Source organism: Cavia porcellus, unplaced genomic scaffold (assembly GCF_034190915.1).
Source record: "Cavia porcellus strain 051 isolate PalLab524CR breed Dunkin Hartley unplaced genomic scaffold, mCavPor4.1 scaffold_14, whole genome shotgun sequence".
Classification (NCBI taxonomy): Eukaryota; Metazoa; Chordata; class Mammalia; order Rodentia; family Caviidae; genus Cavia; species Cavia porcellus.
Genome location: NW_026947497.1, coordinates 73,853,845 through 73,877,110, shown reverse-complemented (window position 1 = coordinate 73,877,110; position 23,266 = coordinate 73,853,845). Strand labels below are relative to the sequence as shown.

General features: G+C 39.6%; 1 protein-coding gene across 5 annotated transcripts; it reads right to left on the bottom strand.

Moving 5' to 3' along the window:
* Nucleotides 1-810: 810 nt before the first annotated feature.
* Plaat1 (phospholipase A and acyltransferase 1) lies at nt 811-23,006 on the bottom strand. 5 transcript variants are annotated; one of them, XM_023560282.2, is made up of 5 exons: nt 22,287-22,423; nt 18,650-18,771; nt 12,355-12,493; nt 6,566-6,831; nt 811-1,055 (listed from the first exon to the last, which is right to left on the bottom strand). In XM_023560282.2, exons 2-5 carry the CDS (start codon nt 18,689-18,691, stop codon nt 954-956), a joined length of 549 nt encoding a protein of 182 aa, XP_023416050.1. In that variant the 5' UTR covers nt 18,692-18,771; nt 22,287-22,423; the 3' UTR covers nt 811-953. The 5 variants fall into 5 exon arrangements, with proteins under 5 accessions (XP_023416050.1, XP_063117312.1, XP_003477141.3 ...); XM_063261242.1 differs by lacking the exons at nt 18,650-18,771; nt 22,287-22,423 and adding an exon at nt 22,982-23,006; XM_003477093.5 differs by lacking the exon at nt 18,650-18,771 and having other exon boundaries at nt 22,287-22,540.
* Nucleotides 23,007-23,266: the final 260 nt, after the last annotated feature.

Below are 23,266 nucleotides of genomic sequence, written 5' to 3'. Positions count from 1 at the left end.
AAAAGGAGGGAAGAGAGATGGGGTTTCTATTAGCCAGAACAATGGCACACAGCCCCTTCTGTTATATTAAACTCTGATATTAGCTTGCACAGTAAAATCAGTTGAGTAGCTCTAAGACTTTCATGGAATCTTTGGTTTACTTTCTCTAACATACTCTTTCTCCCATCACACTCTGCTCCGAGACTTACTAGGATGTTTCCTTATTTCACTCCATGCATTTGTTAATGGAACAGAAGGTGTCACTGGCCAGTGGTGTGGTCCATGGGGTAATGTCCTAGTGCCCCATGTGATCTTGATGCAAAGAGAACTAAGCCTTACTTGTCTCTACCTGCTGCTTCCACCAAGAATTCCTCTGGAATGGTAGTAAAAAATCACTAGATCTGCCACTCTTGACACAAATTCCCTCCTCACCTCCCCTGCCATCCTACCCCATGCAGGTGCAGGACGATGGGGGACCCTGCACATGGTCTGTGACTCGCAAATTTCAAGTTGTCTAATCGAACGTTCCATTTCAGTTTCTTTTTTGACAAGTAAAGGAATATCAATTTAGGTGTCAACTCTTAACAATTCAGAGCTCTTAGCATTCCCTTCAAAATCATATGTAAATGGTCTCCACTCCTTTAGCAAAATAACTACCCTTAGGGAGAAGAAAAACAATATTTATGGTACAAGAGAAAATGCGATGTGATTTTGTTAAGATTCTCTGCCGGCTCACTGAAAAGGCTACTGCTTTTGTTGTTGTTGTTGTTCAAGTTGCTGCCGGAAAATCTATGCAAGTAGGGGGAAAAAATGGCCTTGGCTCTACGAGCATATCAGCAAGCAATTTATTAAAGAGCATGCCGTCCATCATCAGAATAAGGAACAATTATGATGCGTTGAAAATAAGTATTCATTTCAGAGTTTTTTTTCTTCCTCGCATATTCCTTCAGTTCCAATATCTCTTCGATAAATTGTTAATGGAATTTTGCTCCTTGTATTTTTGGAAACAAGCCCAGAAATGAGAAGGTACTAACCACAGCTGTCACCAATCCAATAGTACTTACTGCTCGGTTGGCCTAAAAAGGAAATAAAAAGCAAAAACCACATCTTATTTTAAAGCATTCCAGGATCTTAAATGAACTATAGTTTGTTTCTTAAACTAAAGGCCTGTCTTAATAGAGTCATTATGTAAAGTTCAATACCAAATCAAAATTTTGGACGAAGATGAAGAAACTTAATGATAATTTTTATAATTATAGGAAAGATACCGACAAATACACATAGGCTTCTAGCCCTCAGGTTTTTAAAATAGGTGATAGCTTTGCAGTCTTACTCATTACAGGATATCAGTGAGAGAGGCAGCACGATTCCTGCTTTGCAAAACTTGAAGCCTAGAAGGAATTTGCTGGTGGATTTACCTCTTAGATGGTTAGAAGTGAAATGAGTCTTCTCAACTTACAGCCCATGTTGTCCTTCTGAGTGTCCCTTAGTCTCTGAATGTGCACTTTGGTTGGGTCTATACCAGGATGATCAGTGTGTGTGTGTGTGTGTCTATAGTTCAGGGAGGTGATCTGACCCTAATACCCATAAACTCTTATTTGGTTGACACAATTTCCATTCTGATAAACAAAACTTTACAGGAAGTCACTACTGGTGTTACCTATCATGTCAAATTAATTTCTCATACAGACAACATAAAATAAAACACTCTTGAGCTCAGTTGTCCATAAAGAAGTTCAGACATTTATAACTTTAAGGGATGCATCACCATGATGAGAGATCTGATGAATATTCATGGTTTTCACAGCATTCAACTAATATTGCCTTCCACCACACAGGTTTGAATGCAGTTGTATGACCCAAAGGTCACACTCAGACATTTCAGAATCATCAGGTATTCTTAAAAATAACACTGATTCTCTGGGATTCAAGGAACAGCGTTTTCAAATACAATGAAACATTTTCCTCAAATGACTGGGGACCAATCCAACAGCTGGTGACCTGACCTGCCTCACATCTGAGCACACCCTCTGTGGATGTCAGACCTCCACCCTGGAGCCTGCCACACACACGAGACTGCCTCACTAACTGCTGCTTGCCTGGTGGGAAAAGACAGGAGAATCAGGACCAGGACATGGACACATGGTAGGAGTATTTGCTCTCTGTGTACAGCGTGTATTCACTGCCTTACACTATCCTGCAGTCTGCAGGGAAGAAGTAAACTGTGACTGCCTGCCTCTGCTCCAAACACTGTTTTCTGGGGGTGGAATGGTTCTGCCAAACAACCTGGCCTCAGCCCTGACAAATCCTGCTTTAGTTCATACATTTAATTTTGTATTTAGTTAATGTGTTAATTTGAATTAAGCCACTACCTAAATTATTCCTCAAGAGAAATCAGAATTTGAGATAGTACAGAGCTACCGACAAGCATCTTGGGGAGAGAAAGAGAGGCACAGATATGCAAGATGGGGACAAAATTCCGAAAGGGAGCCAAGTTGATAATGAGTAGGGATGGGGATCTCAAACTATGCCAAATCCTAATATAATTCCAGGCGGATGCTGAGATCCACAAGTGGTCTGATACAGGGAAATGGGGCAGGCAGTGAAAAACTTGCAATTCAGTAGGTGTCTTTCCACAGAAGTGTCAAATGCCAGCAAGGTACAGCCCTGGGGAGTTTTAGGATGGTGTGGCCAGGATAGTGTGGACAGGTGGTGGCCCAGATAGACGCCAGGCTGACACGGTAATTTTCAGCCTCTAGAAAAATAGGATGTTAGAGAAATGTCATAAATAGAAGAAGTGTGGGAGGAGGGGATGGAAAACTTGGTCCCAAGCCAAAATTACTTGAAATTGCAGAGCAGACACCATTCCAGAGGATCACTGCATGTCCCCAAGCCCCCAGCTACTCATTCCATTCAAGCTTCATTCTAGATCATATAATCCCATGTAACTGGGACAGTCCCTCCAAGTTCCATGTAATGAGATCTGGCCTGCAGGACTGTAATGCACCAGGATGTTCTTGGTGAGCTGGTATACACAGCTTTTACTTGGTGACTTACTTAGGATTACAGTGTCAGCAAATCTGATTCTACATTCTTTAACTTTTGCAAGCCTTTCTGTTGGTACAGCATAATAAAGGCTTCATTCAGAGGCTCTGTTCATGCCCAGTGAAATAGTAGCTGAATCTGGAAGAGGCAGTGTACAGACAGCTGTAGGGTTTATAAAAGTCTTTCCTGAGACTTGAAGGCTGCACTGGTGCACTGAGCACCAACAGGGTAAATTCATCTATCGGTTTGCTCAGGCATATCCAAAGTTGTTGCCATCCTATACAAACCTAGATGCATTTTAATAACTTGTTTGTACTCTAACAGCAAGAAATATTGTTTTTCTTTGTTTTGAAAAGTACAGAAAAAACTAAGCCACACACTGGGAGAAAACATTTACAAAAAACAAATCTAATAAAAGACAGTTATCTGCAAGATATAAAGAACTCTAAAAAACCCAACAGGAAAACGAAAATTGCAATTAAAAAAAAGGAAAAAAATCAAGAAACAAAATCATTAAAGATGATATGCAGGGAACAAATAAAAAAAAGATGCCAAATAATGCATGTAACTGAGTAATTTTAAGCTAAAACAATAAGATATTCCAATGTGCCTATCAAAATAGTTTGTATCTAGAATACCATCAAGAGTATTTGGACCAGCAAGAACTCTCATTTATTGCCTGGGGGAAGGCAAAGTGTTACAGCACCCAAAAGGCACCATGCTTCTTGATTCCAACTACGTGACATGCTAGAAGAGGTTAAACTACAGAGGCAGCCAAAATGAATTCAGTGGTTGTCAGGGTATGGAGTGAGGAAAGGATGAATAGGTGGAGACTAAAAGTTTAGTACTTGGAAACTATGATACCATAATGGTGAATATATATCATTTTAAATTTGTCCAAACTCACAGAATGTACAACACAGAGTGAATCATAATGTAAAACCATTGACTTTCATCATGCTTTGCCAAAGTTGGTTCATCAATGGAAGACAGACATTTTGATGGTAGAGGATGTTATATGTTTATTTGAAGGAGAGGAAACTTCTGTTCCATTTTGTTCCAAACTATCTGTTCCATTTTGCTCTGATCCTAAAACTTGCTCTAGAAGTTCTTCTAATTTCTAAAAATACAGAAAAGTACTAAGAAATTAAAAGATGGGATCAAATACTTTCTATCCTCCTAATCAATTTTATGTATTTACAACTTCTTAAATTGGAGAACTACGTGGTCATTTCTCAAGGAAGCATTTTTGAGCCTAATTTCCCAAACCCCTAAGGGAACCCCAAAATGAAAGAATTTAAAACTAACTATTAATTAGTATCAACATATTATTTTACTGATAAATAACCCTGGTTATATTGTTTCTTTTATTTTTATTGAGCCTAATGAAGATTCATAAAATTCCTGAAATACTGTAATTGAAAATAGTATCTATTGGAGGCATGCTTGCATATGAAGATGAAGAAATCACAATGCACTAGCTAATGGAGACCTCAGATATCTTCTGACCTTTAAAGCAACCTCAGGGTACATAGTGGAACACAGACAAATAGTGTGCCCAAGGTCACTCAGCTGGTAAATAGTGAAGATGAGGTCACTCCAGTCAACAGAATGCTAGAGCTTAGGTGGGTTCACAAGGCTGTCACAGCATCTTCATCATCAGGAGCTGCTGGGGACAATTTCTACCTTGTATAGAGGAATAATTGTTTTTTCATGGGTCTGGGTATTTAAGGTGAAAGATAATGAATTACAAGTTAAAGTTAAAGTAAAAAGATAATTGGAATCCATTTTTATTTAGCACATTCTTACTTTATTGAAGTCTGATTAAGATGCAAAAAGCTATAGATCTTTAGTGTATACAACTTGGTGTTTTTGGAGATAGGCACACACCACACAGTGGTCATCACAATAATTGTTCAGAAACCTATTTGTCACCTCCAAAAGTTTTCTCCCACCATCTTTTTTGGTTTTTGTAGCAATCTTGTTTTATTTTCTGTGCTTTCTTTTTTTCCTTGTGTGTTAAGAACACTTCACCTAACATACATTCTTAGAGCAAAATTTAAAGTATGTACCACAGTACTGATAACATGCTAGATCTCCAAACTGGTTGTATCTTGTATAACTCAAGTTTGTACATTCTGATCAATACACCGCCATTTTATGAATCCTTAAATAAATAGGTAAGTCACTTCCAGGTGCAGTGAGCAACTTTATCATTAAAAACAAGTGGGGCAGGGCCCGTGTCCCAGATGTATCATGGGTTTTTAGGAGGAATTGTGTAGCCCCTGTGTTCCAGTTCAACAGCAACTTACCGTTTGTGTGAATGAAACATTCATCATATTAATGTGTCTCTTAATGACAATGAATTTCCAGTTCAATTATCTCCTAATGATAACAAATGTGTCATTTCTTTCATTGCGCTTTACCTCCCACGTTCTCAAGATTTTTTGAGAAGCACTGACCCTCATTTCCCAGACTACAAGTTTTTATAGTAGATCCACATTTCAAAATACTAGAAGCCTTAATAAATTTGTTCTTTTTAAATATGACTAAAATTTTCATGGTATGAGTCTCCTAATTTTTAATCTTCAGAAAGTATTTATAGGGTAGCAAATCTATTAAATTTATTAGGTATTAAATGACTTTTGATATTTTAATTTTTTTTATTGGTCTTTTTCGTTTTTATTGGTACCAGGGATTGAACTCACGACTGCCTGCTTGCAAGGCAGGCGCTTATGCCGCTGAGCTAAATCCCCAGCCCCTGATATTTTAATTTTAAAAATTAACATTTTCCATGTATTTTGGATGAAGGAAATTTCCTCTGATAGTAGCTTTATAGTCATTCTTTTATATCATTTTAACAAATCTTCAGTTTAAGACGTCAACAATAGACGTGGGTTGGTGAAATGATAAAGTAGGGTTCGGGCAAGTGAAGTAAGCATGGGGTCAGTAGAAATGTGGTCTAGTGGGAAATGATGGTGGGAACTGTACAAATTGCAATGTACTATGAAGTCAATCCGCTGGAAGTCACCTAAAAGTACAATGAATCAAAGGATTTATTTAAAAACACAACATTGCACTGAAAACTTTTTACTGCAAGGAAAGCGAAAATACTTATAACTCACCAGGGTATATCGTTTGACTTCTGTCCACCACTGGAAAAGAATATCAAGTTGACAATCTGTGTGACTGGCAAATGAACTTCCACTCAAAAAAGCCAATGTTCTTTTTGGCTTATTCAGTACCAACAACAAAGTTATTGATTTGAGTTTGCAGCACGGCAAGGTAACGAGAAAGTTTTGAGGAACAGAAGACAGTAAAACTGCCAGGAAGCGGGGCCTTGATTCTATTTCAAATCCCCAATGTGAATTTCTAGTTCCAAATTCATTGTATCTACACTGGCCAGTCACTTTCTTTACAACCTTGAACAACTCAGTTTCCTTCTCTGTCCCCCAGTTTTTCGTATTTTCCTGTTATTTTCATTTGTTACATTATCCTCAAGGTTAAGAGGATAACTTTGTGTCCCCTAAAGTTAGCTCACCTGTTCCGAGACGCCTTCTCCGTAGCGAAGCAAAGTCACAAAATGCTCACAGTTGTTGTCCAGGATGTCATACGACACCTCCTGTCCTATGACAAACTCTGACCGCTGAATGACTTCCTCCACGGGGAGAGGGGTGAACGTGTCATCATATTTGTTGTTTATTCTGTATGTGTCATTTCCCACAACATCCTTCAACAGCTGCATCTTCACCAGGGCCTTGGTGCTGAACACAGACTTGGCGCTTGTGAATGTCGAAGGATTGCCATCTGTGAGGAGAGCTCAGGTCAGCCAGCGTTAGTGTCCTACTGAAACACTTCCGAGATGCTGGGATGATCAGACCTAGCTCTGGTCTTCAGGTATACTCACAACAAAGCCCATTTGATCTCAACAACCATAAATATTCACTCTAGAAATTAGCAGTACTGCTAACAATGTATAAGTGTGGATAAAGAAAAACTCTAAGAGTTTGTTACTGTCTCATGGAATAAATTGGGTGAGAACCCCTTACCTGGATCACTGTCCACTTTTTCTGTGGTACAGTTCTTTCTCAGCATCTGACAAAGATGCACAAAAGCATCTCAGGGTCAGGTGACTCATGAGAAGAAAAGTCATTACATAACCAGCATTTTAAAACATTTTTCTTTTAGCAACTGTCTTAGTCACTGTTGTCAACGGAGCACACTATCCACCAGCTACAACTTGGAGAGGTTCATTTGGGCCCATGTGTTCAGTCCACAGTCATCTGACTCCAAAGTAGAGGCAGCATGGTGGAGGGTCTGTGCAGAAAGCTGCTCATGTCATGGTGGCCAGGAAACAGGGATGGAAGAGGGAGATAAACCCTTCCAGGTCACACCTCCAGGACCTACCTCCAACCATGTCCAACTTCCTGACATTCAGTTATGGATTCATCAGGGGACAATCCCACTGATGAGGACAGTGTCGTAGATCCAATCATCTGCCAAACACAAGCTTACAGGGGCCACCCAAGCTTTAAAACAGTAACAATTAGCAGCTAATGTTTGTATTACTCTTTGGTCCACCATCTTTCCCAGTGGAGTAGCATTTTCTAGTTAACATTACACATGAGAAGCTCTTATACCTTTCATGCGTAACTGTGCTAGTTCAATTGCTAAACCTTTTAAAAATTATTTTAAAACTCAGTGGAAAAATGAAAGAACTGACTAGAGAGGTAAACCGGCTTGAAAAATATCACAGTGGGGAATTGTGAAAATGGTGGCGAGCTAGGGGATCGAGCGAAGAGTCTCTCCAGAGAATTCAAACTCAAAGCTAAAAAAAAGACAGCATGGAGAGGACCAGACAAATCGATAGCGATTCTTATTAACCAAGACAGTACAGCTGGAGGATTTAAAGTTGTGCTGAGACCAGAGGCTGCAAATCCCACGCCCTTAAATCAACAAACAGACTCGTGGACCCAACACGAAAAGCTGAGTTGCTTTTGGGGACTGCGGGAAACTGAGACCCAGATCGAGACTCCAAGTAGCAGCCAGTTCTGCACCGCTGCACCAGAGCGGATGTACAAAGCTCTGGCGTTTCAAATCTAAACGGTGCACAGAAATCTGACCGGTCAGCGCTGAGCCGCGAGTGGGGGAAAAGTGGACAGCTTGGTGTGCGGCGGTCCTGGAACGAGGACTTGCACCGGACTCTGGTGAGTACAGAAAACCCCGCGGCTGCTGGGTTTGGCCAGAGAACAGCTGGCCCGCCACCACGGGGAAATCAATAACACAGAGTCTGGTGCAGACATATTAGCCTGGCGGCAGAAACCGCAGCTTGGTGACATCACCAGGTCCCCCTGTAGGGAGGGCTGGTGGAAGACATCTTGAGTCCTGGCAGAGCCTGATTACTTGCTGGCTTCAGCTCCACACAGAGAACTTAGTGGGAGCCATCTTGGTTTTGGGCAGATCTGCTTTTCTGGTGCTCCTATCACAGAGAGGTTTGGAAGAGAACGGCTGGGACCTGGGCAGAATCCTGTGCCATTACTCAGCTGCTTCTGATTCAAAGAGAACTGGCAGGAGCTACTGGGGCTAAACCAAGCCTCTGCTTGGGGCCCAATAAGCAGATACAAAATAGTCACAACTCAGTGACAACCAGAAAGTACAGCCTAATTTATGAACTAACTGACACAGAGGCTAGAGACTAGACTGTATCGCCCCTACATCCCAGCCTACCCCAGATAATAGCAAATTGGGGAGGACAGCAAAAACTCAAGCCAGCACGCTTCTGAAAGGCCCTAAGCAATTCGGAGAGGGCCAGAGAACTCCAGGACAGTCTGAAAGAAACCAGAAACATGACAAGAGATAAAAATAAAAAAAAATCTCCAGCTGTTCAACAGGAGAAATTAAACCCAAGAGAACTAAACACTGAAGAGAACAAACACAGTAACCATCCTCTACTCGACACAGCATCAGCCGAAATTAAAAAGTACTTACATGATCTCATAGAGGAATTTAAAGATGTACTCCTGATCCAAGTGAGGCAAGATATAAAGAGATTAATTAAAGAAATGACAAGCCCCGCCCAAGAGAACACAGATGGAAGAACTGAGGAAATCAGAAAAGAAAGAGAAGCATCTGAAGAAGAATTTAAGCATAACTTAGAATACATGAAACAGATCCAAAGAGAATATCAGGAAACTAAAAACTCCATTGAATATTGGCAAAATGCCTTGACAGAAACTAAAGACAACCTTCTGAAACTTGAAGAGAGATTTAGGGCTTATGAACGTGAAAGAAAAAGCCTCTTAAAAATAACAAGGAACCAGAAAGAAGCAATTCTAAAACTGGAAGATGATAAAAAGATACATAACCTAAGAATAAAGAATGTGAGTGAGGAAGCAGGAACATCCAAAAATGAAATACAAAAAATATTCACAGAGATATTAAAGCAAAATTTCCCACGTATAGCAAAAAGAAATGATATCCAGATAAAAGAAGCATACAGAACGCCAGCTACCTACAACCAAAACAGATCTACGCCTAGGCATATAATAATTGAGATCCCAGAAATCCACCAAAAAAACAGAATATTAAAAGCAGCCAGAGAAAAGATGCAGGTTACCTATAACGGGAAATCTATCAAAATAACAGCAGACTTATCAACACAAACTCTTAAGTCAAGAAGGGAGTGGGGAGAAATATTCCAAGTCCTGAAGGAAAAAAATATGCAACCTAAGTTCATATATCCGTCAAAACTCTCTCTAAAAATTAATGAAGAAATAAGATACTTTCAAGACAAGGAGGAACTGTGGGAGTTCGTGGCCACCAATCCAACCCTACAGAGAGCGCTGAAGGACATTACAGAGAAAGAGAGGAAGAGATATCAGGATTACAGCTACAGTGGCAGAGAGGCCTCAGTGAACGGGGCAGACCATGAAATGAGGAAATAAGGTGGACAAATTATAGCAGAAAAGTGGAGTAGCAGACATGAGGCAGAGATGGTAAGCTAGTCTTTAGTAGAGACAGCTCTGAAACTATATTTTAAAAAAAAAAGCAGAGCTCATTGCTAATGGTGTATAACGATTTAAAAGACACAGTAGTCCTAGTGCCATATTTAGATTGAATTAAATTTGTTCTGGTCTGTCCACTCATATCAGATTTGAGGACACAGACCTCTAGAACCAAAAATAGCAGGTTATACCATGGTAACTATCCTTACTTTCCTATTGACTTAGGTGAAATCCTGTATTACTTACATTGTCTTACTATGACTGATCTTAATTGTATCTGAATCATAAGACTATTGGTTGGCCTTGACTGATCCTATTTGAAATCGGTATGCGTGTTAGAATCAACCCTAAAAGTAGAGGAAACTACTCTGAGCATGACAAGATGTAAAGGATATCCATACTGGTATGAATCAGTAACAGCTCTCAAATACTACAATGCAGTCAAAGATAAGTTTTTATAAAAATAGGTGATAGTATGTTTAACTATAATAAGCCAGTGTTGTCGACAAATCTATTGAAAATAACAAGAGAAAACATAGTAGCTACGGAAGATCATTTATATTATAGTTTTATAAGTCTTATCCATTGCATGTTTATCTAGGAAATTGTTTCGCTGTCTTGTTATGACTTGCTTTTCCCTATAATACAGAGAGGATAGGAACAAATACTCTGAGGAAGAGACCTGAAAAACCCGAGGCTTATTTTGTAGCATTATAATATAAATTCTAGCAATCTATTGCTTGCTGATTAAAATGACTCTGGACTGGTTTCTTCAGCTCAACTTCAGCATATGCAGAGATGGGGACGGCTATCTCAAAGAGAATGAGAGATGCGATGGTAGTTGCTATTGTCTTCCCTAATTTGGAACTTGAGGACCTAAAAAGACTCCATCATCCTGTAATGATTTGATTAGTTCTATAATATGCAATAAGTATAGAAAGTGGGTGAAGTTAGGGACAACTATTTGTAAGAAGCTAGAGACAGTTAGATAAGGTAGATCTCCAGTGGACTTGCTTTGAAATCTGTATTTCTTTAAATTGTTTTTTATTTTTTTTTAAAATGTTCTGTTCTGTTTTGATATGGTTAACCTTATCCTCTTAGAGATGTAAAACAAATAGGTGGGACTGATAATCATATTACGGAGCTTTCGTTCGGCCATAGAGCAGAATGGTTTGTAGGGTCACTTTTTTGAATGTCATTCTAAATACTTTAATTCTATAACCTGAACAGCCATTTCGAAGATGACAATTTGTAACTTATCAACTGGCAATTTCTTACCTTTTGTTTGTCTGTAATTTAGTATTATTTCTACCCTTTTTTTTAAATCTCCATGTATTTTTTTTTCGTTTCCTTTTCTTTAAATAAAAAAAAAAAAGAAAAATATCACAGTGGATAACAATAGAAAGGAATTTCCATCTGCAGGCTCGAAACTCAGAACTTGAAGCACACTCATACAAAGCCTAAGACGGAAGTATGAACATGAAGTGTCACAGTGGAAACTAGGAAGATAGCACTATTTTCCAGATGTAAAAACTGCAGAAAAAACTGCAGAAATAAAATACGCGAGACTTTTTTTCTCAAAAGTTACTTTCTTTTGAATTTTTACTGAACACTTAATGTTAAGGAGAGTGCCTCTCAAGCTCTGCTTACAACCTTTGAAGCTTTCTCTAAACTCTTCCAAATTGTCCATGAGTCAGTTCCCAAGGCTTGTGAACACACAGATATAGGCACATTTACTTGTCTAGTACCAATTTTCTGTATTGGAAAGCTTTCCTGTTGTTGAAAAAATACCAGATACCCCCATTTAAAGGAAGAAAAGTTTGTTGTGACCTTCAGTTTCAAATGGGTCCATGGTTGGCTGACTATAGGGCAGGAACATCATGGCAGAAAGACAAGGTGATTTGTTTTTTACCACACTGCTTATCTCCCTTTTAACATTCACTTCGATAATTTGTTCTTGGTTCTCTCTCTATATTACAATATAAGCTGAATTATGCAAGGAAATCTCTATGAATCCATAGAATAGCATTCAATACATCCTAAGTAATCTATCGGCAAGGGTTGAATGTTAATAATCTATTGTAAGACCTAATGGGACATCAAAAGATCTTCTCCAGCTGGAAATTATATTTAATTTTAATTGTGATTTTTAACACTGATTGATCTTTGTGATTTCTTCAATGACACTTCGGTCTTAAGTCCTTCCCCGAACCTAGATTCACTGGCTATATCTACTATGCACATTTTATTTTTGTTGTATTTTGTTCACTATTTCTTATTTTGAGAAAACTAAAAGCTTCCAGGAGCAACTGGTAACAAGCCTTACCTGTAGGAGCTATGTTGATAACGTAACCATCACCCAAGTACAAAGCCCAATGCTGATAACCAGGACGAAACACTTCAATCAAGTCTCCCGGGTGGGGGTTTCCTGGGTAGGTCAAACTGAAGCAGTCATTAAGTGCCATCTGCAATGACAGACACAAAGTCGACTAGCAGATACCACTGGCCGTAAGAGAATCAGTGTTTCTCAGATCATTTTCTTTATCAGCACATAATATTTAGCTTCCCGTGCAGAGCTAGTAGGTATACACATCTAAATTCCTTTTTCATCCTCTTTCTCTCTCCTTTCTCTCATTCCCTCTGTCTCTTTGTGCCAGGGATTGAACTCATGGTCTTGTGCTTGCTAGGTAGATGCCTGTGTCGCACAGTTAAATCCCGGGCCCTCCCCATCTCTTGATCCCTTTGCTCTTTGAGAAGGATCTAAGTCCCTATTTCTTATTATCTTTTATTTTGCTTTTTATTTATTATTTGGGTTTCTGCTACCAGGGCAAGTATGTAGTACTAAAGCTTGTGGGTCTGTCAGTTCACTTAGTAAGACTGACACAGAATCAGAGGGTTACAGACTTGATGGAGACTGTCTTTCACATTAAATACTTAAGACTCATGCCTTACTTCTTCCTCATGTCTTAAATATTAAATACTTAAGGCTTTTCTTTGAAAGATTCCAAATAGATAAATCAGGAACAGATTTGTTTTCTCTTGATTAATTTTCTGTACAAGTGCTTTTCTCCTCCTGATAATTTTCAGTAGATCAAAAATTCAATAATCATTTAAATCCCCAAATTCATGGTTAATATAGCTTATACCTAACATTTAAAAACTATTAAGAATTAAAATATATCCTCTTTATAATAGAGAGAGAATGAAAGGGAAGTAAATATATTAGACTTCTCTGTTTTATTACATAAATGTTCAGTATAGGTCTCATTAAAAGATGTTTCTATATACTTACACTTAATTAACATAAAAATACCAGGATTCAAGAACATAAGCTCCGAAGTCTCTCAGCTTTTTATATGCTACTTGGTAAAATCAAGGAGTAGGGTGTGGATAGATGCTATATGGTGTGAATGTTAAGATTTTTTAGATTATTCAAAAAAGTATTTTGTATTACAAAACTTACTTCATGGTTTAATTTTGAACAGGGATAGATTCCAAGCACAGATGGATGTCCAGCCAGCTATTCAGGCAAATGTAGGATATGGGGCATTTCTCCTTTGCCCAAAAATGTGCTGTGTATTGTGGCATGTCTAAGTATACTGGCTTCCATCCACTAAACATCAGAAGATTATCTTTGTCATGGTAACAATCACAAATGCCACCTTAGATTTCCACCATTTCCCTTTCTACCTCATTTATTTTCTGATTCCTCACTTACTGGTTCCAGAAATATTTCAAGATGGCCATTGCCACTAGTAGAAGTAGGACAACTTAGAAGTTGGGGCAACTCATCATATGGATGAGTATGCTGGAACACTCTAAGCTGGTGAGATTCTTTTTCTCTCCTAAATCAACACTGTTCAGAAAGAACATATAAGTTTTCAACAGTTAATTTTTATATGAGATTACACTTTCTGCATATGGAATAGAAGTAGAATAATTCAGCCAGAAAACTTTACATACATCTACCCACAATCAAAACAAGATTTAATGCTGTATGCATGCTGAATCTCTAATTGACCACAGGGTATTCCTCGTCATTGCACTCTAATGCAGATATGCATGCTCATTTACAAAATAAATCCAAGTGCCAGGAATGGGATCTTTCAAATTATCTAAATGATGATTATAATAGCACAGGCTAAGGACTTGGGAATTCAGACTTATTTTTCTGGCACTCTAAAAGTCTTTTTTGCAACATTTTATAATGGAAGGGTGTTTTCCCAAGTATTTGTAGGCCATCTGTTGAAAAACTTCAATCATCACACTGTCACAGAAACGTGGCCAAATGTAAGCTGTCCATCTGTTGAAAAATAACTATTAAAACAACTTTATGGAAAGCATTAACTCTAACTACCCTCTCAAAGATGTCTAAGTCATAGTAATATGGCAGCTCACAATTTGGCCTCATGAATAAAAGGAAAAATAGGTAATACATGTGATACAGACAAATGTATTTCCCATGAATTGGAATCAAAAACACACACAGCTGTCTACTGGAATTTGAGACCTAGTGTAGTCATGCATATAAAAATAACCAAATGGGTTCAGGATTTAGCTCAGTGGCATAAGCGCCTGCCTTACAAGTGCGCAGCCATGAGTTTGATCCCCAGTACCCCAAAAAAAGAATGCTTAAAAAATAATCAAACTTTGAACATGAAGTACTTTCAAATGTATCATTTTTTTTTAAAATGTATTAGCTCAATTAACACTACAAACTTACAAAATAACCCCCACAACTTTTTCAGTTTATGTTATTATCCCATTGTACAGGTTAAAAGGCTGTGGTAAGCCATCGTTTAGAAAATTCTCTCATATTTATCTATTATAATGTAGAGATGGAAAATAATTGGACCAGGTATTAATATGTGAGCTTTTCTCTCAGTCTTCTACTTCATACTTATCAGTGCTATAACTTTGGGCAGTGGGAAAAGTGAATTCTGACCCAGACAATTTAGGATCACAGCAAACTGGTGCAAAAAGAGACTTCAGATATTATCAAATTCACAGGTCTGGAAACTTGTTCTAGCAAGGAGGACTTTGTATCCAGTTACCTGTCAGATCCCCAAATGCATAAAATGTAAAAGCAGCACCAGAGGAAGTCGCCAAAGCACAAGAGTTGAATCTGCTCCTACCATGGTCTCTGCTGCTTTGAGCCTTTTTAGGGACGCAATTTAGATAACACCCATCTGGTTATAATCCAAATATCTGATTATTAAGATAAAACAGATCTACACAGGCAATTTTAACCAGTGAAAATCATATGATATTGTACAAAAGATTTTCAGTAATTAGTGTTATAGTAATTGAACATCTATAGATAAAACAAAACAAACATAAAACCTAAGGCAAAGCAAAAACCACCGACACCAACAGATAGTCACAGAAATCCTGTACTTAATACAAACATGTAAAGCTATAAAATGTAGGGTAAGCACACAGGAGAAAATACACATGACTTAGGGTAGCCAAAAAGTTGTTACACTTGATGCCCAAAAGTACACTCTGCAACAGAAAAAAAAATTGATAAACTGGATGTCCTCAAAGTTGAAAACATTTGCACTCCAAAAGCTAGCACCAGTATTTAAAATATATAAAGGGTTATCAAAACTCAACAGGGGAAAACAAACAAACAATACAATCACACTGTAGGCAAAAGACATGAACGTACATTTCACCAAAAATCACACAGAATGTCAGGTAAGCCATGTACAACATCACTGGTCATTAGGGAAATGCAAATTAGAACTACAGTGAGGTGCTACTACACACTTACTAGAAATAAAAAAATATATAGTAGTAATGCCAAATGTTAGCAAGGACATGCAGTCACTGCATTACTCATTCATGGCCTGTGGCAATGGAAAATGCCATAGCCAATCCAAAAATGATTCCATAATTTCTTTAAAAAGTTACCTCGTGATTACTATAGGTTTCTGTAATTGCACTCCTAGGTTTTTAATCACAGAGGATGAAGGCAGCAGAAACATGCTCATCCAGAAGCTTGTACACAAGTTTTTATGGTAGTTTTATTTATTTTATATTATATCCCCAAACTAAGAGCAATTGAGCTGAACTGCAACCGTGAATCATTATAAAACAGTGTGCTCTCAAAATTAAAATGACTGGAAGTATTCAGACCTCACCTCATCCACACAGAAGAACCAGTGTCATAGGTGTGCAATTGCATTTTGAGACGAGTGACCGTTAGAGACCATGGGAAAACAGCAAGAGAGAGAACTAAAAACCTGGAAGAATTCAGAGACCTAAACTAACAGCATAGTGATAAAAACAAGCATCCCTGGCATCTCTCACTGGTTCTGCTGCTAGAGGAAGGGGACTCACCCCTCTGCGGGGGTACGAGTGAAAGCATGAACATCAGAAACGGTGTTAGTACAGACACTGATAATCCTAGCCACTACGTGAAGCTCACTTACATAAATAATCTGAAATCTGCACATTAGTTTTACCTTGGAAGAGGATTTCACATATTCCCCAAAATTCCAAGGTGCCAGCACCACAAGACTCAGAGGGACAGAAGGAGTCTCAAATGGGGCCACCTTGTTTTACTCTTTTCAAGTAAGTATTTCATCTGTCTTTGCTCCTATCTTTAGGATTTCTTTTGCATTTCATAAGTTTTTGAGATGCATTCTTGCTTATTGAAATCCATCTTTTTTACTTTCATCCTTGTTTTTGTTGAATGCAGATAACTTCTCATTGATTGTCCACTTTCTATACTTTAATTTTGTGACTTGAACAACTAATTCTAAGATGACAATATGTAATTTATCAACTAGTGACACTTCTTGACATTATTTTTTTGAAATTCTGTGTTTCTACCCTTTTTTCTTTTTTGCTTTTTTCCTCTTTAAATAAAAAAATAATTCATAAAGACAAAACTAAACAAAGCAAACAAAACAAAAAACCTATTAGGTCATTAGTTCAACTAATCAAGAAAAATAAACGCCCTAAACAAATAAAATTAGAATTGAAAAAGGAAGCATTACAGCTATCACAGAAATGTAAAGAACCATTAGGGATTAATATGAATACTTATATATTAGCAAACCAGAAAATTTAACAAAAACAGAGAAATATCTCCACAAATACAACCTAACAAAACTGAACCATGAAGATTAAAAAAAAAAACCTGAATGGATTAATAACAAATAGGAGATTTCACCAGTAATAAAACATTTCTCATCATTGAAAACCTCAGGACCAGACGGCTTCATTGGCAAATAGTATCAAAACTTCTGAAGAATAATGAATATCAATTTTTCTCAAACTAATCTAGAAAATTGAAAAGAGGGAAGCTTTTATAAACTTATTTTATGATGCCAGTATCTCTCTGTTAACAAAATCAAAGACACAACAAGAACAAAGTGAACACTGATACCCTTGATGGATATAGATACAAAATTCATCAACAAAATGCTAATAAATGAAATTCAACAGAAAATTAAAAAGATCAGTCATCATGCTCAAGCTGCTTTCATGGCAGGAATTCAAGGATAGTTCAACATACACAAGTCAATAAATGTAATACATCATATCAACAAACTAGAAAGTAATCATATGACCATATGAATAGAGAAAAACATTTGGTAAAATTCAACGTCTCTTTGTGATAAAAGCTCTGAACAAATGAGTTATAGAAGGACTGTACCTCAACTTCATAAATCCTATTTATGACAGACCTGTAGCCAATATGGCACTGAATGAGGAAAAGCGGCAAGCATTTCTACTAAGATCAGGAACAAAATAAGGCATGGCCACTCTTATTGCTTTCATTCAATATAGTACTACTATAGGACAATTAGGCAACAGAAAAAAATAAAAATGATACATCTAGTAAGGGAAGAAGCAAAATTATCCCTGATACAGATAACATATTTGTATATATAGAAGAACCAGGAGTCCACCAAAACACTATTAGAACTGAAAATAAATCCAGCATAGTAGCAGGATAAAAAATCAATATAGAAAAGTCGGGGGCTGGGGATTTAGCTCAGTGGCATAAGCACCTGCCTTGCAAGCAGGCGGTCTTGAGTTCGATCCCCACCGATAAAAAGAAAAAAAAAAGTGTAAAAAAAAATCAATATGGAAAAATCAGTAGCTTTTCTCTCTGCCAATACAGCAATCTCATTCACAACAGCCACAAAATATCTAAATATAATAGATATTTTTACCAAGGAAGTAAAAGGCCAGCACACTAAAAATTACAGAACATTGGTAAGGGAAATTGAATGAGAAACACAACGAAGGTTTCCCACATTAGGGGACTAGAAGAATTGATAGATTAAAATATGGATACTACCCAAAGTGACCTACAGATAAAATATAATAACCATCAAGACACTGATAACATTCTTCACAGAACTAGAAAAGGCAATACTGATATTCCTATGGAAACCCAGACCCCTGAGTGACCGAGGGAATCCTCAGCAAGAGAGAGTACATTTCCATAAATACGACTGGGAAAACTTGATATCCACATGCAGTTGCTTGACACTTGACCCCAATTTCCCACACTATAAAAAGTCAACTCCAAGCAAATCAAATACCCAAATGTAAGACCTGAAATTTTGAATCTACTATAATAAAAATAGGAAGAATACCTTGAGATATTCGGATGAGTTAAGGGCCAGACCTAAAGTCATGTAGGCAGTCAATGACAACCTTGGAACTCAAGTTGTGGTCCATCTCCCTGCTCCAGGGAATTGTTTTCTATATGGGACATCTAACACATAAGAAGCAAAAACACAGAGAATAAATATAGGAATATGCCAATGGGATTCCATCAAATTCAAAAGCTTTGGCAAAGGAAACAACAGTGAAGAGACTTCTCACAGAATGTGAGAAAATATTTGCACCCTATGCATGTGACATGGGAAGATATCTAGAACAAATAAAAATCTTAATAACAAGAAATAAGACTAGCAAGACACATAAAGACAAGTAGAGTGTATTGGGTGTTTTCTCTCCCATGTGTAACTTTTAAAAAGTAGACCTGAAAGCACACTAGTGATGGATGGAGATTAAAAGGCACATGTGCAGGGGTGTGAGTGGATAATTAGTGATTGGATTTGATCATGGTGGATTGTATGCGTGTTTGAAAATATCACACTGCACCCTATTAATAAGATTAATGCATGTTAATAAAAACACTGATGATGGTATACCATAGAATACTACTAAGAAACAGAAAGGGACAAGCTATTAATAAGTGCAAAACTTTAATGAATCTCAAGAGAAATATAGTGAGGTTGCATGGTCTGTGATTCCACCACGTGACATTCTTGAAAGGACAAAGTTATAAAATATAAAAATGAAATACAGGAATTTCCAGGAGATAAGGAAGTGATGGGAGGGATGTGCCTATAAAAAGATAACATGCATGATCCTTGTTAACAATTTTGAACTGATTATTACTATCACTGTTTTACAGACGAGGGAACAGAGACTCTGATTAGTTAAGAACCAGACATAAAAATATATGGTACAGGAACAAGCTTGGTAATCAATTTCAGGTCAACTTTCTTACTCCAGGCTTCATGGTCCTTCTTGATACCACAGATGAACAGCATCACTAAAGGAATTGCTACTAAACATCTCATCTTTTCTCCTCATTTACCCATTACATGAAGAAAGGGCAGATGCACACAAATACGGATTTCACATAAACATTCACATGCAGAAACAGAGAGTAAATGAGCAGTGGAGACTTGCTGAGGGATCTCTGCTTCTCTCCCACTCACTGAGTGTCAAGGTAGGGCTAGAAGCATCTGCATGGTGCCCAGACAGACCTGAGGCAAATGGGTGTTACAGGTCCACTTGATCCAGCTGATTTACCTAGACCAAGTTCTCCAGGCACAGATGGAGATAACACAGAGCCAATTAAAGATAGGTTTATAAAGTCCTCCACCACCATCTCTGTGTGTCATCTTTAAGGTAAAGTGAAGGGTCAGCCAGTCTTCGGAGCCTGTTCATGCTTGGGTTGCAAGAAAAGAAACTTCCCTGAACTGTTCAAAAACCACAAAAATCAGCTCACCTAGGAAGGTACCGGATGACAAACTCTGTCACAATCTACTGCTCACACTTGGCTCACCGACAGAGCCCCTCACCCTGTCCTGAACGAACAATCCTTAAAAATTCTTTTTCCAAGGCAAACAAAGGCTGTCTTGATCTGCCCCCTGCCCAATAAAGCTTCCTTCCCGTGTACAATGTGTGGTCTGGTTTCTCGTGGGTTCCAGTTCATCATAAAGATGGTTCATTTTCACAGCTCACTTGCACAGTATTGTATGAATTATTTATAATAGAGTAATACAAAGGTAAGTCCTAATCTTTGTATGAGAAATTTCCCATTTCAATTGTCAGAACAGATTATTCTGTTTATAGTTCCGTTTTGGACCCTGAGGATGCAGCAAAAGAAATAAGTGCTCCCTGTACACACAAGGACAAGCTCATGCCCAAGAGGCCACCTCTGATGTGGAGTATCTAGGAGCACATCATTACCAAATACTCTTACGATCACTATTAGATATCAGAAATACCAAAATAAGCAATCAGAGCCTCGTCCTTGTCCAACAGCCCCCAGTTCCATAGGACACTTTCCTATTGTAGCGGCAACTTTCACCCACTGTCCTGCTTCCATGAAGAAACCCTGTGCTTCAAGACTGGCTAAGGCCTCAGACACTCAGGCTACACAGAGCCTTGGTCCAACACTCCGATTGTACATGTCAGAGTTGCATTCTGGGCCTGATTATCTGTCCTCAGCCACAACACTGTCGTGGTTTGTTTTGAGTTTCCCACCACTGACAACCTGCTATGGTTTATTTAACTATCTCTCGAACATCTCATATGTTCAGAGGTAGTGCTTTTGAAAGTGGTTATATCACCGTGATTCTATACTCATTAGTGACTTAGCCATAGATGAGTTCATGGAGATGGAGCCTGGTGGAAAGAGGCAGGTCACTGGGAATATAAACGGGCAGGAGGATTCTTATCTCTGCCTCCGCTCTCTGCCTCCTGGTCGACATACCTTCCCCATGCTGTTTCTGCCTCGAAGTCATCAACCCAGGGAGTGAAATCTCTAAAAGCATGAGCCAAAATACATTTTTCCTCCTTTAAATTGTGGGTGTCAAGATATTATATTCCAGGACAGGAAAATGACTAGTATTCTACTCATAATACCCTTTCTATAGTCTTGACCTCTATTCACCCCTCCATTCTAGGCAAACCAAAGTAGTCGTGGGGATTCATACTCATGGAGGCTGTTGCTGTGATTCTGCTGTCTCTTTTGGAGTTTGTTTGTTGTCAAACAATGACCCTTCTACCTGAAATGGCCACTTCCAAACATCGCCAAATGCTCTACTCTCAAAGATCCAGGTAAGAAGTGGATCCTGCAATCCAAGATTAGGAGGTGAACAAAAGCAAGCATAGGGTGTAGCTCAGTGTGAAGGCCCTGGATTTCAATTCCATTCTCAGAAAACTCTCTGCTCCCCAATCCAGGTTAGGTGTCAAATCTTTGCCTAGGTCTCGCAGGACATCCACTGAGCTTGCATAGCGAATGCTCTGTAGAGGTAGGTCATCCCACTCCCTACACCTGCTGTCAGTGACTGCTGTCTGGGGACTTTTTTTTGTCCCTGGGATGGAACTCACGACCTTGCCCTTGCCAGACAGGCGCCTGTCCCACTGAGCTAAAATCCCAGGCTATCTGGGGGCTTTTTGCCCCCCAACAGGGGGCTGGTGCTTGTTTGTCTCTAGTCCTTCAATTTCTAGCACAGCACCCTGCACAGCTAACTGCAGTGCAAATGTTTAATGGATGAAGAAACGAGATACTCAGGCTTGGGGAGGACACATGGCTGAGTTTTTCCAGCACAGGACTGGTTTCCATGGCGCTGAACGTCAAAGTAGTATCACCACCAGGATTTCCAATATCCAAGGTAACACTAATCACTCGTATTACTCTTCGTCTTCCCTTCAGAGGAGAGAGCAGGAATAAAAAGCCTGGACAAACAGGCTGGGCTTCTAGTACCCCTCTACCCCATCAGGCCTGTGACTTGGAGACACCAGTTTTTCCCTGTGGACTCAGTATTTTGTAAATAAGTTGAACTGGACCCCGTACCTCTCACCGACTTAGTTTTCCTGTTTCACAGTTGGTTCAGACACCTAGAGGTTCCTTGACCCCTACCTACCCTGAGCCCAGGCCGCCTTCCCGCACCCCACCACAGCTGCGAGGGTCCCGGGCCTCACCCTGCTGCTAGCGGCCACAGAGTCTCCATCGACACCGGGAGAGGCCAAAGCCACAGCGATCGCCCGGATCGCCCCGTGGGTGCCGCCTCCAGCGCCAACGCCAGCCCGGGCGCGCGCACCGCCGGCCTCTCCGCCGGGACCAGGCGCGCTCTGGGCCTGGGCTGGGACGCTCCGCCCCGCGAGGGCACGGACGCCAGGCTCGGCCTGCACCGCCCTGGGCCCCAGCCTGCCGTCCTGCGCGTTCACCTTCGCGTGCCCTTGCACACACGCCCGCGCAAGCCGCCCACGGCGCTGCCCTGGCACGCGCGCACGCCACCGGAGCATCCGAGCGCTACCCCGGGCGCCCTCTCGGCCTTTGGAGCCTGCCTGCGCCAAACTCTTACGGCCTCAGACGCTGTGCTAGTCGCTGTGGTTGTTGAAACCAGCACAGTTAGGGTGCGCTTATCAGGAATACACATCAGGAGTGGCAATTTGGCTGTACACTAAATCCCTCAGGGAGAAAGAGATCCTGGTCACTGCACCCCAAAAAGGTAGCTCGGTCTTTACCTTAGCAAAGGGTGAGAGGCAGAGTGACTTAAAATACAAAAACAGCAAAGACCTCATTACATACATACACACAGAGTGAGGAAACGCAGGAGGGGTACAGGAAGGGTCCTGCTGCCCCTAGACCTCCGTTCCCATGTTGAGAAACTCACCTGGCTAGGACAGGATGTTGCCTTTGCTAAAGAAAGACTCCCCTTCCCACAACCCCGCCCTGCCCCCAAAACCATGCTGGAGCTCTGGTGACAGAGTGACACACAATGGGACAGAACACTTATTCAGTGTGACTCAGGTGCATGTGACAACCAGGGCTCAACGGAATCTCTTTCGGGCCAGGTAGGCTGGGAGAAGTGTCCAGGAATACAGCCATGTGAGTTTAAAAATAACTCGGTGGCCCAGGGAGTATCCTTTTTCAGAGAGAGAGAGAGAGGCAGGGAGAG

Excerpts from the sequence above, each read along its gene's own strand:
- Plaat1 (XM_063261241.1), bottom strand. The coding sequence starts at position 22,610 with ATGCTCCGGTGGCGTGCGCGCGTGCCAGGGCAGCGCCGTGGGCGGCTT. Across the intron at positions 12,494-22,286 it reads CTGTGGCCGCTAGCAGCAGG|ATGGCACTTAATGACTGCTT; the intron begins GTGAGGCCCGGG and ends CTGTCATTGCAG. Across the intron at positions 6,832-12,354 it reads TATCAACATAGCTCCTACAG|ATGGCAATCCTTCGACATTC; the intron begins GTAAGGCTTGTT and ends CTCTCCTCACAG.